Source organism: Babesia bigemina, scaffold Bbigscaff_77273 (assembly GCF_000981445.1).
Source record: "Babesia bigemina genome assembly Bbig001, scaffold Bbigscaff_77273".
In the NCBI taxonomy this organism is placed as follows: Eukaryota; Apicomplexa; class Aconoidasida; order Piroplasmida; family Babesiidae; genus Babesia; species Babesia bigemina.
In genome coordinates this window covers 1-18,606 of record NW_012237362.1, presented here as the reverse complement: position 1 = coordinate 18,606, position 18,606 = coordinate 1, and the positions used below count along the sequence as shown (strand labels likewise).

Sequence of the window (18,606 nt, the reverse complement as noted above, 5' to 3'; positions counted from 1 at the left end):
CAGTGGTGACCAAGTAGATGACCTAAGTGGTGATTATTATCCACTCTACATCGCCCCTTAACCCACTCTACATCGCTCCTTTATCCACTCTACATCGCTCGATTTACCTCGCCTTAATACCGCGATGACCTCTATAAACCATAGCAATAACTTGTGCCTTGTCACCCTTCCCGTCTTTTCTGACTGAGTCCATCGACTGGTTGATCCAGGTTAGGCATGGGAATGGTGAGGGTGACCAAGGTCTTACCAAGTTGTCTCAAGCTTTGAAAAAGTTGATTGAGGAGGCCATAAAGAAAGCTAATGATAGCCTTGACACCCGTCAAAAGCAACTCGAATGTCCTACTACCTCCGCTTCAGGAAGCGGTGTCTCCTACTGTCAGTCTCAGGAGACTGAAATTCAAAAAGCTAATGAACAACTTAAAACTCTAGAATCTAATAATCCTAATGACTCTAAAAAGCAAATTGCTGAACAAAACGCTAAAATAAAAAAAGCCGAAGCCTCTAAAAATGACTGTGCTAAGACCCATTACCTCCCTGAGGAGGAGAGAGATAAGGGATTGGATGAAGTGAGGCAGCAGAGAGAAATTGTTAAGAAACTCACTGAATTTAAAGATACTTTAACTAATAATAATGATATTTTAACGCATTTATGTGACGGCCTCGAGAAATTCCTCGGCTTCAACTCTGACTCCAAAGGCTACGACGGCACTGGGATAGTGTACTCCGACTTGGACAGGCTGTGTGACGCGGTGATGGGATTTTTGAGTGGTGTGCTTGGTGCGGTGAAGGATGATGAAGCGGTTAAAACGTACGATAAAAGTGATGAAAACATTGAAAAAGTTATTAACAAGTTAAATAATAATATTGGCTCCGGGCGTGCTGGGCTTGTGGAGTCTGTCGCCGCGGTGAAGAGGTGGTTGGAGAAATATAATTCCAAGGTTGAAGAGTTAACTACCGCAGTTACTGACAAATTAGGTGAGTTAAGTAGTGGTCTTAATGTTTCTACAGGTACATATTATAAACAAGTTGCGAGTGGATCGAACGAAACCTTGGAGAAGCAGCTAGAGACTTGGAACCACACTGTGCATAGCATTTATAATGCGTTGAATGATATTGAAACCAATCGAATTAATATATTACATATTGCATTAAGAGATAAGATCAAAAACGAGTCTAGGCCGATAAGGGAAATTTTAAAAGCATTACGCGACTCAACGCAGTTGGGCGCCTATAAGAATCAGATTAAGTTGGTAGACGCGGTACTGGCAAATGAAAAGAAAAATATGAGAACATCAATCGAGGTGGAATATTCATCGTTGAGCAAAACCTTAGAAAGCGAATATCTGAAAATTTGGGAAGAAATAAGAAGTTTAAATCACAGTAGATCGACGCATTTTCAGAACATTTATAAATCATTAGAAGATGCTCAGAAGTTTTTGCATCAGAGGTTTGACAATGATTATAGAAATAAACTTCGGTGGTATTTGCGTCAGATTCAAAATGAGGTCGATACAATATACGTGGCTTTACAACAAAACAAATCTCAGCTTATGCAGCTAGTAGCAAACGGCCAGCAGACGCTTTCGACTCTGAAAGGACACGTTGGAGAATACGGAGTAAAAAAAAGTGGCGGCAATGACTTAAATACTAATTGGGTTGAACTGAAAGGGAAGATTACCGGACTTGTAAGTAGTGTCACGAACCAAACGTCCGGCCATCTAAAATTGATTGCGAAAAACATTGAAACGTATGCCTATAGGTTCGAGAAAATGGGATTCGGACCTACGGTGAACAAGTGGGTGGAAGATATTTGTGCAAAGGAACCGGTGAGTGGTCACATCAATGCTTATGGTAACATAATGTATACTACGAGGGTGACATCCGCAATTAGCCAATATATCACAAAAATATCTGCTGCATCCACTAACGCAGTTGATTCTAATGGATGCGTTGAGAAAAATTTGAATAACATTTCAAAATTTCTTACCGCATTCATAGCTAAAGTGGATCCAAGTCAGACTGCTGAAATGGCAGGAAGCCTACATTCCCAGTTGCAAACTCAGACCCCTTTTTCGCGTGCTGATAAAAGCCGGCTGGAGCTTGCCGTAAAAGAAATTTTAACCGCCCTCCACTCGAAGGCTGCGCAGATTAAAACAGAACTTGAGCTGTTAACAACAGACAAACTCCATACCGATTATAACCTCGGCAAGAGTGTGGATGCGGCTATAAGAAATGTGGTAGCAATAGAGTCGAGTCTCACCACGGATTACGGGTTAAAAATTACTCACGCATTGGAGAAATTGAAACAACCGATCGATACATTTGTCACATTGTTGGGAGATACGGTGGGTGATAGTGGCACTTTTAAGCAGAAGCTTGCAAATGAGGCTAATGGTCTCCAAAAAGTTATTGATGATCTGTATAATCTTACGAAGGAAAACGACGACAACGGTAAGGACGGTGTTCTAAACCAGAAACATAAAGCCATGGAACATACAATGAATGAGTTGAAAGGTGAAATTAATGAGAAACTTAAGGATATGGAATTCATTGTATCCCAATCGGATCAAGCTTTAGTAGAGGCCGTACGAAATCTCAGAAGTATGTTCAAAGAATCACACGAAAAGAATCAAGTATCAGCTAAGGTCCTCCGATCTCAGCTTCTTTCCGCCGTCGACAGGGCTTTCAATGAGATCACCACCCAAGTTCGATGTCTATTTTCCGAGCAAAGGATGGCAAAGCTAGAATCGCTCCAGAAATTCGTTGATAGGCAAAAATCAGATATAGCAAAGATCATATTCATAGATAAAACGACTGGAATTAAAGGTATGATAAATGCTATGAGTAGTAAAATGAGTGAGTATGTCGATCCGCTTATGTATACCGAATTACTCATATTCTCCAAATATTTACATGACTACATGGACCCTATTATGACGTATATTAAAGACCAAGTCACCGACCCAACCAAAACAGTAACCTCCCCCCCGCCCGCCGACCCAGCCAGCAAGCTAACCGAAATCAAAGGTGACTTCGACAAATTACTTGAACATCTTCATACTCATAATTCCACTCGTAAATACATCTATGACCATCCTTTCACCGTTAAACTCACCACCCTCAAAAACGCCACTAACGATTTATCCCCCTCCGCCTTCGCCAACCCCCGGCACCCGGAGCTGCTCGATGCGGTCAAACAGGGGCTGGAGGGGTTTGTCGAGCAGATGGAGCGGGTGTATGTGAACGGGTATGATGGAGGGGAGGGGATTGAGAAATTAGGTAAATTGGTTGATAATAAAGACAAATTAACCGATGACGGAAGAAAGTTGTCAAACATTTTCCTCACCCTGCTTTACATATTATGCAGCGATCTGGAGACGTTGAAGAAGTACGGTGCGAGTGCGTGGAAAAAAATTCAAATAAATCACACCACTGGGCTTGGAATGTTCTTAGATGAGCTGGGATATGAGGTTTCCAAAAAAGGCGAGCAGAACGGTGAATTACAAGATAAACCGAGTAGTCTTGGTTTTCATATTTTTAAAAACCTAAGCAGCACAATTACAGCTGCCGAGGACATAGAACACCTAAAAGGCTGTGAGTCGAATAAAAAGTTCGGCACAAATGTTACAAAGAAAACCGACAAGTTTGATGTGGTCGATCGTCTAGCCTGCCTGCTCACTCACTTGGAGCAGTATTGCGACGTATGCCACATGACTCTCAACGCTAAAACTAGGACGCCTTGTAGCGTATTCGAAATGCTCTGCTGGTTCTCGGGACTGCCACATACCCGCGTATATTCACAAATGCGTGACATTACGATTCCCGAAATCATAGATGAGCTGAATAAGAACGAGAACAAAAAGGCAGACAGAGACGTCATTGAATTAGAGGCTGACGGAGCAGACGCCGCCGACTTTAAGGTGTCAGTCTCATGGGTTGACCCAGCATCCAAATCACTAGATGCCTACCCCAACAACGTAATACACGGCAAAGTTCATACAGCGCTCGACCTATTATGTGCCAAATCTTATGACGTTTTGTGCACTATCGTTGGCACAGGCGACGCGTACACAATGTACGGTGTGGAGTTCAACAATAATACACTAAAATTACAATACCCTTCTGACCCAGCCGCTTGCTTAGACTTGCTGCTTGCCATCCTACGTAAGCTATGGCCAGTCGTCCAGTTTCTTTATAGGCAGTGCAGTACACCACCCGAATATTACGGCTGGTCCAAGTGCACATACGGCAACAGCATTCAAGCTTCGTGTTGGCAGTGTGGTAAGCATTCGTCCGTTCATCCATCGCCAGACCACACTTGTTCCAGCACCTCGCCACTGCACCTCTACTTGACTGATGGACTCAAGGGGATGCTTCCTCACCAGGTCACCTCAGTTGGATGTTCATCGAAATGTAACACGTGCCCGAAGAACCTTCCCGGCATGCCGTGTATAACACCTCTTGGATTCACGACTTTCGCGGGAAGCACGAAGCTAGGTAAAGACCTATGCAACGTGCTGGGCAAATTGCTAAGCAACGTGCACACCACGGCGCTATTCAGCCTGGTCCCCAGACCTCCTTCCACGTTGCCTGAACACTTCGGTTTCGTTTGTGCTTTGGTTAACGCTTGCTATGATACTAATGTGATAGGCAATAAAGGCATTAAAATGTCCGTTGAATCATCGATCGCAGACAAATCCATTAGCCTGTACAATCAACCCAGCGACATTACCGACGCACTTCGCAACGTTTACGGAGCTACCAAAACCGGTCATACTGCCGATCGTCATAACGCCGATCAATCTGATTTGTCAACATTGACGAGAGATGACACATGTTCCGGTCTCGACGTCCGCTGCGCTCCATACCTCTATTCATTATCATCTGACGCATATAAATACGTCGCCAACAGACACGCTGACCTTTATCTCTCGTGGTCCGTATACCTGCCATGGAATTTCTGGAATTATCTCAACCGTCTGCTTGACGCCTTCCAGAGCATTGACTGTAAAAGCTTTGGATGTTCTGGATTTTCTACCATCCTAGGCAAGCATGGCATTGACCACAACTGCAAGTGCAAAGCATTCACACGTTGTCGCGGTGTGCTGCCTACACTATACCAATACGGATTCACGTTTGGAAATTCCAAGATGCTTCTAGATGGTGCCACCAGAAGATTTTGCAATGAGTTCCGTACACAACTACACAACGTTCTTAAATCTAAATATTTCAAAGACCTGTTCGACAAGTGCGACGAATTTATATTCACCATCAGGCAGCCGTTCATATGGCTCAATGTCGCCCTCTGGTCACTATCCCTCTTCTACCTCATCTGCGTAATGGTTGGCAGACTGGATGTGCTGCATATCAAGTCACACCTGAGGATACCGTCGTCGCACAAGATAACGGCGCAGTCATTGTTGGCTGCAGCGCAAGTCGGAAGGCTTGCCAAGATATCGTATCTACAACCGTGATCATCGTCACATTTGTAATTCACACAACTCACGTAACTACTCACCTACTCACCTAACCGACAAACGTAGTCTAATGTTTTGAATTACTCAAGGGGTAACCGGTGAACTAGATAGCGTTTGAATTAGGTGATGACTAAACGACAATGCAACGTGTTAACCTAGCAACCAGGCAAAGTGGTAAGCTGGCAACCAGGCAAAGTGCTAAGCTGGAACCCAGGCAAAGTGGTAAGCTGGAACCCAGGCAAAGTGGTAAGCTAGCACCCAGGCAAAGTGCTAAGCTAGCAAACAGGCAAAGTGCTAAGCTAGCACCCAGGCAAAGTGCTAAGCTAGCAACCAGGCAAAGTGGTAAGCAAGCAACCAGGCAAAGTGCTAAGCAAGCACACAGACAAAGTGCTGACCAAAGTGGTGACCAAGTTAAGGTTACGGCAGCGATGGCATGGTCACGGCAGCGATGAGATGGTCACGGCAGCGATGACATGGTCACGGCAGCGATGAGATGGTCACGGCAGCGATGACATGGTTACGGCAGCGATGGCATGGTCACGGCAGCGATGAGATGGTCACGGCAGCGATGACATGGTCACGGCAGCGATGACATGGTCACGGCAGCGATGAAATGGTTACGGCAGCGATGACATGGTCACGGCAGCGATGACATGGTCACGGCAGCGATGAAATGGTTACGGCAGCGATGACATGGACACGGCAGCGATGACATGGACACGGCAGCGATGACATGGTTACGGCAGCGATGACATGGACACGGCAGCGATGACATGGTCACGGCAGCGATGACATGGTCACGGCAGCGATGAAATGGTCACGGCAGCGATGGAATGGCTACGGCAGCGATGACATGGTCACGGCAGCGATGGAATGGCTACGGCAGCGATGGAATGGCTACGGCAGCGATGACATGGTCACGGCAGCGATGAAATGGTCACGGCAGCGATGGAATGGCTACGGCAGCGATGACATGGTCACGGCAGCGATGACATAGTCACGGCAGCGATGACATGGTCACGGCAGCGATGGAATGGCTACGGCAGCGATGACATGGTCACGGCAGCGATGAAATGGTCACGGCAGCGATGTCATGGTCACGGCAGCGATGACATGGTCACGGCAGCGATGACATGGTCACGGCAGCGATGACATGGTCACGGCAGCGATGGAATGGCTACGGCAGCGATGACATGGACACGGCAGCGATGACATGGTTACAACAGCGATGACATGGTTACGGCAGCGATGACATGCTTACGGCAGCGATGACATGGTGACCAAGCACCTGACGTAAGTGGTGATTATTACCCACTCCACATCGCCCCTTAACCCACTCCACATCGCTCCCTAACCCACTCTACATCGCCCCTTTATCCACTCTACATCGCTCCCTAACCCACTCTACATCGCCCCTTAACCCACTCTACATCGCCCCTTTATCCACTCTACATCGCTCCCTTACCCACTCCACATCGCCCCTTAATCCACTCTACATCGCCCCTTAACCCACTCTACATCGCTCCCTAACCCACTCTACATCGCTCTCTAACCCACTCTACATCGCCCCTTTATCCACTCTACATCGCCCCTTTATCCACTATACATCGCCCCTTCATCCACTCTACATCGCTCCCTAACCCACTCTACATCGCTCCCTAATCCACTCTACATCCTTCGAATTACTTCGCCTTATTACCGCTATGACCTCTATTAACCATAGCAATAACTTGTCCCTTGTCACCCATCACTTCCCCTCTTCCACCTCTTGCCACTGCCCTGACCATGTGCCGCTCAGGGAGCTTAGCAAGAAATTTGACAAAATTTAAAACCCTAAAAATACCTCAAATAATAACTCTGTTAACATCCTTAATAACTTTTGTGATGGCCTCGAAACCTTCCTCGGCTTCAACGCTGACACCAAAGGCTACACTGGCCAGGGGATTGTGTACTCTGACTTGGATAGGCTGTGTGATGCAGTGATGGGATTTTTGAGTGGTGTGCTTGGTGCGGTGAAAAACGAAAATGAAGTGACAACTTATGATAAACATCTTGAAAAGAAGCTTAATGAAGTACTAGATGAGGTAAATACTAAAATTGGCTCCGGGCGTAATGGGCTTGCGGAGGCTGTCGGCGCGGTGAAGGGGTGGTTGGAGGGGTATGAATTAGAATACCGCAAAAAAGCAAGCAACGTAACAGAGTTTCTAGGTGAGTTGAAAAACAACATAGCAGGTAAATACACTAAAAATGTTGCAGGTTCTGCGGGTGAGAAGCTGGAGACCCAGTTGACCAAGTGGACGGAGACGCTACAGTCCATCGAGCTGGACGTTAATAACACTGAAAACCAATATGTTAATATGTTAGATAGTACATTGAAACGTGATGTGATGCGTGAAATTAAGGCTATCAAAACGGCGGTTATGATGTTGAAGGAGAGTTCTCTAAACGAAATTTTCAATGGTCAAGTGAGAACTGTGGATGACACGTTGGTGAATCAAAGAGATAATGTACTTACCCATATTGATAATGAATCAGCAACCGTCCATGCAAAAATGACTACTGAATTTAACGAAATTTTGGATAAGGTTGAACTATTGTATAAGACTAAGAAGGAACACATTGCACAGATTAGAAATGCAGTGCAGACAACCACGGAGTTGGTAAGCACATATGATGTGAAATATCGCGATGAAATAGTCAAGAAGTTTGAAGATATAAGAACACAGGTTAGCGAAGTTCACCAATCATTATCCGATAAGAAAGCGGAGCTAAACATTTTGGTGAGCAGCGCACAGGAGACACTGGCAGCGCTTTCGGGAAGTTTTGTGCAGTCAGTGAAGGATGGTTTAAAGAAAAATCTGGAGGATCTGAAGCAAGGCATAAGTGATCTTGAGAGCCAAGTTACTGATGATGCAAATAGTAGTTTGGTTAAAAATGCCTTGACGGCGCTTCGTCAAGCAAAGGATAGGCTTAATAGCCAAACTACTGGCCCTAGTGGCACGATTGCCACGGCAGAGAGTAAACTCGGGACTATGTTTACTGAAAACATCAAAACTCCTCTGACCAAACTGACTGGTGAAGTTAAAGCGGCGATTGGTAAGCTTTACGACGAATTTGCTACAGCAAAAGGAGAAGATGAAAAAACAATTAGTAAGATTCTTGACAACATCAAATTGGATATTCTCAAAATAAAAAGTTCAAACATAGGCTTAGAAGGAATTATTAAGGCGGTGGGAGAATATGCTAAAGGTGTCGGTGACAGGTTAATGCTGAAGGGAGGAATGATTGATATCTGGGTAAATGGTATCTATGAAAAAAATGGCCATGTGCAGGGATATATCGGTGGATATGTTAATCATCACAGCGTGAAATTGACGGTCGGTGATACGACGGATAAAATGAACGCAGTCAATGGTGCTATCAAGAATCAAATCAATGAACTTCTCAGAAACGTAAAGGGTAAGAAACCGGATGGTCAGCAAAAAACCATAAACGCAAATTTAAATGAGATTAAGGATTACCTAAAGAATGTTGCAGCAGAGATGGATCTAAGCAAGGCTGAAGCACTCAGAGATAGCGTTGAAAAGGAGTTACGTACTACTACATCAGAATCTGAACCTAAACAACATCTCAAACTTGCCATCGATATATTCTTCGTTGAACTGGCTGCAATAATCAGACAAGTTGCCGAAGAAATCGAGTCTATAATGCAAAAATCTAAAATACAAACAAATTTAGACGCTGCAATTTCTACGGTTAAAATGCTTGACACTAAGCTTGGCCGAGCGGTTGGAAAAGCCTTCACCAAAGGACTTGCCGACTCAGTTGATGAGGCCATTAATCGTGTGAAATATGAAGTTGATAGTATCCTCGAAAATACATTCAAATATAAGGTGACGAATAAGCTTTCAAATGCCATATCATCGCTTCCTGATGCCATTGAAGGCTTCAACCGTGATGCCGTCTCACAGATTACAGAGGCCACCAGAACAGCTATAAATACCGCTGTAAAAAATGTTCAAGACGCTCATGACGAAGTTGACAATGATAGGTTTAGTCATACGCAGCTTGGCCAGAATGTGTCGGCACTAAGTTCAAGTATAACAAAACTGGAGGGATTTATAAAGAGTGGCAATGACGGTCAAATCGACCAGAAGCTGAACAACATTCACACCGAGCTTGGAAGGCTATACGACGTAACAAGGAATGATGCAGTTGGTAAAATACAAACGACAAAAGATGAGAGTGAGCGACTCATGGATGAGCTTAGAGAAAGTAACCAAAATAATCTACGTTACATTAACCGGATGATTTTTGAAGCCGATGATGCATTAGATAAGATCATCAATGCTGTATTTACAGCAGTAGAGACGTGCAGAGAGACCTTCCAGAAATCCATCTATAACCTCAAACAAAATCTCATCGCTGCCGTTGAAAAGGCCTTCGAAGCCGTAACCATCGAGATTCGAAAACTTTTCGCTCGTCAGGAAACCGCCCACCTCTCCGCCCTCAAGACCCTCCTCTCCACTCAGCTCAAGATCATCTCCTGCACCGTCAACAAGGACCTCAACACCGGCCTGAAAGGCTTCCTCAAGACGCTGAGCGGGGATTCTGTCGACGATTACGCGGCTGGTTATAAGGAGCGTCCGAAGCATCTCCCTCCTAAAACACAGAAGTCCAATCTGCTCGACCCAGTGAAGGACGCTATTGAAAGAAATGAACATGGAGACAAAGTGAGAGCACTAACCGACAATTTCAAAACCTATTCAGATCACATCTTCGATTACCTCAATAAGGACCTCAAACAGGTTTTCGCCTCCCACCCTAAGGTCATCGGTGACTATCCCAACCGTATCTCCACCATCCGCACGAACCTCACCGATCTCCTCACCCACATCAGCACTGAGAAACACATCGACCACCAGGTGCCCGGGATGCTAGAAACGCTCAAGACCAACGTTTCCACCTTCAATTCCTCGCACTTCGGCAACGCATCCTACCCCGTGCTCGACGCCTTTCCCCGAAGCCTGGAGCAGTTCGTCGGCGAGCTGGAGAGGATGTATGTGAACGGGTATGAGGGGAAACAAATTAATTGGGTGAAGCAGGTTGGTAAAGATAGAAAAGAAGAGCTAACTGGAGATGCATTGAAGTGCGGTAAAGTGTTTTTTAGCTGCTTGCCTATTTGGATGCAGGATCTCGGCGAGTTGAGGGTAAAGTGTAAGAGCGGAGAGGAATGGAATGGGAGACAAATTAATGTATCTGTTGTAGATAAGACGTACAAAAAAACAAATGCTCTTGGCAAGTTCTTCGAGAGGTGTGGTTACAACGTGTCCCAGGAATCGGATTCACACGAGGGGCACTTAAGGAACAAGTCTGACTGCACCGGTCAACAGATTTACGGTAGACTGGTCGGTAAATTCCAATGGGTGTTCGACAGTAGTGACGACACCAAACATGCGCTTGAATTGGCGTACGAATATCTCGAGACGTACAACGACGTGTGGCACATTGCCACTTGGGACTCAACCAGATACCCCTGCAGCATTTTCGAAATGCTATGTTGGCTTTCAGGCCTAACGCATAATCGCGTACGTTCGTCGCTGATGGGCAGTACTATGACTGGAATATTGGTCGATCCTGAAGAAGAGAAGCAAGAGAAGGAAAAAAGAGACAAGGAAACGGAAGAGAGCCAAAAGAGATTGACATTAGCGAACACGCGATCAGAATCTGACGAAATCGAATTAAGCGTTGAAACAGTATCGGAAGTTGGTCCAGAGGTTTCCATCGTTAGCCCATCATCCATTTCGCTGCCAGCATACCCAAGTAGAATAACATTAAGCAAAGTCAACGCAATAGTAACGCACATATCTGCAACTTCATACGACGTGTTAACCGAAATCCTCGGCACTGGTAACGCACAAACCATGTACGCCTGCGAGTTCTCTAATAATACACTGAGGTTGAAGTATCCCACATCCGGCGACGAGTGCCTTGATATACTCCTTGACATACTCCGTAGAGTGTTCGCCGTATTTAGATTCTTGTGTAGGCAATGTAAACGTAGCGACGAATATTACGGCTGGCGTGAGTGTCAGTATGGCATGGCCATCCCAACGACCAAATCGCACTGTAACAAGAAAGCAACGGACGAAACTATGTGCCAACCAACGTGCCAAGCTAAGTGTAAACCTACGTGCCAACCAAATTGCCAAGTAAACTGCCAACCTACTTCTGCTTTAATGAGCTATTTGAATGACTGTTTGCCAGGTCATCTTCCTCACCAACTCATTTCTGTCGGTTGTAAAGCCGAATGTAAAACGTGCTCACCAAGTAGCCGCGCTATGCCTTGCCTCACTCCATTAGGCTTTAGAGCGTTTTCCGGATCTACCAAAACTGGTAAAGATTTATGTGAAATTATCGACAAGTTCCTTAACTTTGATGACATTGCGTGTCTTTTCGCCCTTGTACCCAGGCCACCGTCTACTCTGCCCGAACACTTCCAATTTGCCTTATCATTTGTTGACGGTTGGTATGCTAATGGGAAACATTTGCTGCGCTCATGGGTAGAATCCTCTATGAATAAGCAATCCGTCAATCTATACAGTAGTCGTGACCTCATCGAATGTCTTCGCAAAACCTATGGTTATAGTCATGAAAGTCATACGAGTCAGCATGATGATTCCAAAAATTCAATTTTGCCAAGCTTGTCCATGAATACAATATGCTCACGTAACAAAGTTTACTGCGCCCCTTATTTAGCTTCACTATGCCCCGAATCGTATACGTATTTTGTAAAGAAGCATGTTGACACATACGTCACATGGGTCGTATACCTCCCATGGGTATTCCATCAATATCTAGAAAGTCTACGTGACGCTTTCCAAAACATATTCTGTCAAGATTGGGGATGCCACAGATGTCTCCGCGCAGACAAATGCAAACGTGGTAAGCATGGTCACGCTGACAAGAAGGATGACGAACGTACTGAACAGTATTGCCAATGCATATCTATCGTAAGGTGTAGAGGAACGTCGCCAACATTTTACAAATATGGCTTCACCTATGGCTCTGCCAAAAAACTGGAACTGAATAGCAACTATTGTTCCGCTTTTTTCAGTCAACTCGAAAACGTCATCAAATCTGATTACTTCACAAAACTGTTCGATGAGTGCGACAACTTCTTATGGAAGATCCGTGAACCCTTCTCCTACCTTGTCCTAGCCCTCTGGCTCCTCTCTCTCCTGTACCTCCTCCACATCATGGTCATCCGCCTCGACCTGCTCCACATCAAATCGCATTTGCATAGTCCCTCATCACATCGCATCGCTGCTCAATCACTCCTTGCTGCTGGACGCGTTAACAAACTTAACAGAGTGTTTTATCTGCAACCGTAATCGTACTCACGTGTTCACCATCTACACTCACCTAGCATATCACCTACTCACCTATACAACTAATTGTTGTCTAATGTGTTGCATCACTCATTAATTGTTGTATGTGATTGTGTAATAGTTAACTAAAGTGGTGACTTATGTGCTGCCCAAAGTGTTGACCAAAGTGGTGACCTATGTGCTGACCAATGCCATGACCAAAGTGGTGACCTATGTGCTGACCAATGCCATGACCAAAGTGGTGACCTACGTGCTGACCAATGCCATGACCAAAGTGCTGACCTATGTGCTGACCAATGCCATGACCAAAGTGCTGACCAAGGTGGTGACCAAAGTGCTGACCAAAGTGTTGACCAATGCCATGAACAAATTGGTGACCAACGTGCTGACCAAAGTGTTGACCAATGCCATGACCAGAGTGCTGACCAATGCCATGACCAGAGTGGTGCCCAAAGTGTTGACCAATGTGCTGACCAAGGACATGACCAAAGTGCTGACCAATGTGCTGACCAAAGTGCTGACCAAGTTGAGTTCACGGCAGCGGTGACATGGTCACGGCAGCGATGACATGGTCACGGCAGCGATGACATGGTCACGGCAGCGATGACATGGTCACGGCAGCGATGACATGGTCACGGCAGCGATGACATGGTCACGGCAGCGATGACATGGTCACGGCAGCGATGACATGCTTACGGCAGCGATGACATGGTCACGGCAGCGATGACATGGTCACGGCAGCGATGACTGGTCACGGCAGCGATGACATGGACACGGCAGCGATGACATGGTTACAACAGCGATGACATGGTTACGGCAGCGATGACATGCTTACGGCAGCGATGACATGGTGACCAAGCACCTGACGTAAGTGGTGATTATTACCCACTCCACATCGCCCCTTAACCCACTCCACATCGCTCCCTAACCCACTCTACATCGCTCCCTAACCCACTCTACATCGCCCCTTAACCCACTCTACATCGCCCCTAACCCACTCTACATCGCCCCTTAACCCACTCTACATCGCCCCTTACCCACTCTACATCGCTCCCTAACCCACTCTACATCGCTCCCTAATCCACTCTACATCGCCCCTTTATCCACTCTACATCGCCCCTTTACCCACTCTACATCGCCTATTTATCCACCCTTCATCGCTCCTTTATCCACTCTACATCGCCCCTCTATCCACTCCTCATCGCCCCTAACCCACTCTACATCGCTCCCTAACCCACTCTACATCGCTCCCTAACCCACTCTACATCGCTCCCTAACCCACTCTACATCGCCCCTTTACCCACTCCACATCGCCCTTTGCCCACTCCACATCGCCCCTTATCCACTCTACATCACCCCTTTATCCACTCTACATCGTCCCTAACCCACTCCTCATCGCTCCCTAACCCACTCTACATCGCTCCCTAATCCACTCTACATCGCCCCTTACTCCACTCTACATCGCTCCCTAACCCACTCTACATCGCCCCTTACTCCACTCTACATCGCTCCCTAATCCACTCTACATCGCTCCCTAATCCACTCTACATCGCCCCTTACTCCACTCTACATCGCTCCCTAACCCACTCCACATCGCTCCCTTATCCACTCTACATCCCTCTAATCACCTCGCCATAATACCGCTATGATTTTTATAAACCACAATAATAACTTGTGACTTGTCACCCTTCACTTCCCTTACTTCTTCTACTGTCGCCTCGTCTGGCGCCTCGGCTCCTTTGCCTGCTAAGCCTACTGTGTCTGCCAACTCGTCCCTTAGTGAGAAAATTAAAAATGAAATTGAACGTGTTAACAACATTAAAAAGTCTCTTGAAACTAAGCAAACTAGCCAAAATAATCCTCTAACTGAAGAAGATTCCAAGCGTTTATCTGACTGTCAGTCCAAGTTGTCTGCTTTGCAGACTGTGCATAAGCTTGCTGAATTTGCTGAATCACTTAATAAAACTAGTGAAAATAATAATATTTTAACACATTTGTGTGATGGCCTCGAGACTTTCCTCGGCTTCAACTCTGCTTCCAAAGGCTACACTGGAGAGGGGATTGTGTACTCTGACTTGGATAGGCTCTGTGATGCGGTGATGGGATTTTTGTATGAAATAATTAGTGAAGTAAAAGAAAATTCAAACTTATCACCTTATAAAAACACATTAGAAAACGCAGTAACTAAATTAAATGAAAATCTTAATAAAGGCAAAATAGGTTTGGAGGCTGTGATTGACCCGGTCAAGCAGGGGATTGAGAGGTGGTTGGGGGAGGTGGAAAAAAAGAATAATGAAGTTAAAAATCCAATACTTGAATTGTTGAAAAACGGTGACAACGATAATAATAAAATACCAAAACTAATTGAGACAATTAAGCGTATGAATGGTGTTGAGTTTAATGATGGTGTTGTGTCTTCTCTGTTCCAGTGGCTTGACCACGTACAGAGACTTCTTCCTCTGTGTACTAAATCATGTGATGCGATTAAAACTTTGGACAAAAATTTAAAATCAAAGTTAGAGCAGCACGTCAATCGTATCCAACAAGCCGCGGAGGGCTACAGTGAAAATGCTGTTACCGACGTTTACGGACTTCAGAGAGTATGCTGGAATGTGGACAGTGAATTTCAATCGTTGAATGAAATGGTTGATAATAGAATCAATGATAATGAGACGGGCCTAATGAGGTTCTTGACGAACGAAGAGAAGAGGTTGGAAGAAAGCATACAGGATGAGATTCAGAAAGTTCGGAACACACTGTTCGCTCAGTTCTCAGATATACTGCAAAAAATTGGCGATCTGGAAAGTGAGAAAAAGGTACGCTTCGTAGGCATTAGAAAAACATTGCATGACGCACAGAATTTGGTGGATAAAGATTTCGACCCAAGTTACAGAAAACAGATTTGTGGCTGTTTAAATGACGTAAAAATGCTGATTAAAAACTTCGCCGACGAAAAGTCAACGATTGCTACTCAATTCAGCATTGTTCAATCGAAGGTCAGAGGCATTGAGGAAGATGTACGGAATGGGTTAACCAAGTTGAGAACACAAATAAGTGTACTTACAAAGCAAATTACGGATAGCAAGGATACGAATGAGAGTACAGGTCTCATCGGTAAACAGTTGAAGGCTCTTGAAGATGCAAAGCAAAAGCTTGCTGGTGAGACAACAAGCCCAATATTGTCGAAAACCGGTCATCTTAAGAACCTATACAGACGATGTTTTAGAAGTCAATTCGAGAATCTAGCGCAAGCGCTTCAGGATGCTAAGTTGAGTGGCTTCAAAGATAGCTTGTCGAAACATTCAACTTCGTTAAATGAACAGCTTAAAAAACTGGAAAAAATTGGTAAGATAAGTGACCCAACAAGTCAGCAGCCATTTACGTCACGTAATACTCAAGATGTCACTCAGCTAGTCGAAGAGTTGAACAATGCCATTAGGACGGTTACAGATAGGTACAAATCTGTTACCGCTCCTGGCAGCGGAGGAGTTGTAACCAACGCACGTCAACTCAAATCTGCTGTAGAGCAAGCTGGAACTTCCATCAACGCTCTCAGCGAAGAACTCACGCGCGCCATCAGTGAAGCGCATAAATACGTTGAGTCTTCATCCAATGACCCCGCCTTGAAAACCGCTGTATCAAAACTTGAAACTCTTGTTGCATTAAAAGATGCGGTATACGGTAATGGCGGCACAGCAAGTAAACCCAAACAAGACTCGCTAGCGCAGCTCATCGAGGATGTAGATACTGAAATGTCTGCAGTTAACCCCGCAATTTATACTTTCAGAGATATCGCCGATAATTTAATTAGGGGAGCTGCAGAGGCAGCGGTTAATGCATCGCTTGAACGATTTGAGATGCGTAAGAATAGTAGAACGGATATCGATGTGGCAAAAATGATGCAGATATTCAACATTTCTAAGAATGAAATCCAGGAGGCAGTGAACATAATAGACAGTGAAATCGCTGAACTCAAAAAAGTTCCCGGATTCGTGGATGGTGAGATAAAGAAAACGGATGACAGCATGGAACAGCTTAAAGGAAGAATCCATGGCGAAATTTATCTCATCGGTGTCGCAGTTAGGGAAACGGATGACGCATTAACAGCAGGTATAAAATCACTCGCTGCCACGTACCATGAAGCCTATACGAATGTCGAACATGCCGTCAGTGAATTTGTATCTCAACTCCTAGCAGACTTACAAAACGCTCTAATCGCGTCCAAGCAAGCTGCACAAGAGGTTCATGAAGCTTATATGTCAGCCTCCGCCACCTCCCAAAACAACATCAAGAAATCCGCCCTCTCCCACTTCGCCAAGTCCAAGGCCTTCGCGCTCCAGAAGCTGCAGGCGTTGGTTGAGAGGGAGAATGCGAAGATTGGTGAGATTATTGCAAAGGATTTGGAAAGCGGATTGAAGGGGATGATGAAGCAGATGAATGGGCAAAAAGGTACGCTTGATACAATTAGTGGTCTTGTAACGCCTCCAGCTCCGGGTGGTAAGACTGCCGCCCAAATATTCCGAGATATTTCAACCAATCTCAAATCGTATTACCAAGCAATTCACGATCATATTGACGGACAAGTCAATCCTCAAAGCAAACTGTCACCCAAACCTCCAACCAATCAGTCACCCACCGACCCAGCCAACCAGCTAACCAAAATCAAAAGTGACTTCGACAATTTACTTGGACATCTTCAAAAAAATACTAAAAAGTATAATTACGATAATGAATTTGTTAAATTGCGTGATCACCTCACCTCCTCCCTCACCGCTCTCTCCCCCTCCGCCTTCGCCAACCCCCGGCACCCGGAGCTGCTCGATGCGGTAAGATCGGGGCTGCAGGGGCTTGTCAAGGAGATGGAGCGGGTGTATGTGAACGGGTATGATGATGGAACATTAATCAATTTTACGTTAAATCCACTTGTTAAAAATGATGCTGGTAAAAATTCTGGTCAAAACGAAAAATTAACGCCTTACGGTGAAAAGCTGTCTAAGGTCTGTTTGACTGTTGTCTCTAACTTGCACATTGCCTTTAAAGTTCTGAAGAAGTATTGTTATACGGAACAGAGATTTCAGAAAATTAACAAAAACACAGATGTTGGAATGTTCTTTTACCATCAAGGCTATGATGTCTCCGTCAAAGAGAAGCAAAAGGGGGAGTTAGATAAGAACGTTGCTGCCACAAAAATCAAAAAGCTTCTGATTAGCGACGATTACAAGCATATATACCACACAGATAAAGACACCAAACTTGCGCTTCAGATGCTGAACGAGCACCTTAACGATTACTATCAAGTCTGTCACGTCTCAACGTTTGCTGCCAAGAAGCGGCCATGTAACGTGTTCGAAATACTTTGTTGGCTGTCAGGGCTTCCATGCAGTTCCGTTTATGAAGAAGTTCTGCGTGATGCTGTGAGTGAATTATTTGAGGATCCAAATAAACAGGTCGCAGCAGATCTCGACGGGTTTGAGATAACTGTTACAGACATGAGAGATGACTTCCTCCCAGCGCATCCAAACAACATGTTATATGATGATACACGGAAAGCGGTGATGCGTTTGTGCTCAAAGTCATATGACGTTCTGACCAGAATCGTCGGTTACGGAAATGCTCATACCATGTACGCCGTCGACTACTGCGCCAATTCGCTTAACTTTCACTACCCATCCAAGGGCGAAGATTGCCTCCAGATGCTACTGGATGTCCTAAGCAGGTTGTACCCGCCACTGAGATTT

At 45.2% G+C, this 18,606-nt stretch overlaps 5 protein-coding genes across 5 annotated transcripts; 4 read left to right on the top strand and 1 right to left on the bottom strand.

Moving 5' to 3' along the window:
* Window positions 1-752: 752 nt before the first annotated feature.
* On the top strand, window positions 753-5,474 carry BBBOND_0006140 (hypothetical protein, conserved; the record flags this gene model as incomplete). Its single annotated transcript, XM_012915440.1, has 1 exon — window positions 753-5,474. The coding sequence occupies one exon, from the start codon at window positions 753-755 to the stop codon at window positions 5,472-5,474; it is 4,722 nt and encodes a 1,573-aa protein (XP_012770894.1).
* A 1,788-nt stretch (window positions 5,475-7,262) lies between these two features.
* On the top strand, window positions 7,263-12,871 carry BBBOND_0006130 (hypothetical protein, conserved; the record flags this gene model as incomplete). Its single annotated transcript, XM_012915439.1, has 2 exons — window positions 7,263-7,336; window positions 7,444-12,871. 2 exons carry the CDS (start codon window positions 7,263-7,265, stop codon window positions 12,869-12,871), a joined length of 5,502 nt encoding a protein of 1,833 aa, XP_012770893.1.
* Window positions 12,872-13,133: 262 nt separating this feature from the next.
* Window positions 13,134-13,415, top strand: BBBOND_0006120 (hypothetical protein, conserved; the record flags this gene model as incomplete). Its single annotated transcript, XM_012915438.1, has 1 exon — window positions 13,134-13,415. One exon carries the CDS (start codon window positions 13,134-13,136, stop codon window positions 13,413-13,415), a length of 282 nt encoding a protein of 93 aa, XP_012770892.1.
* Window positions 13,416-14,492: 1,077 nt separating this feature from the next.
* Window positions 14,493-14,687, bottom strand: BBBOND_0006110 (hypothetical protein, conserved; the record flags this gene model as incomplete). The annotated part of the gene is made up of 1 exon (XM_012915437.1): window positions 14,493-14,687. One exon carries the CDS (start codon window positions 14,685-14,687, stop codon window positions 14,493-14,495), a length of 195 nt encoding a protein of 64 aa, XP_012770891.1.
* Window positions 14,688-14,967: 280 nt separating this feature from the next.
* Window positions 14,968-18,606, top strand: BBBOND_0006100 (hypothetical protein, conserved; the record flags this gene model as incomplete). The annotated part of the gene is made up of 1 exon (XM_012915436.1): window positions 14,968-18,606. A coding segment is annotated over one exon (3,639 nt), but the record flags the coding sequence as incomplete, so codon positions are not given.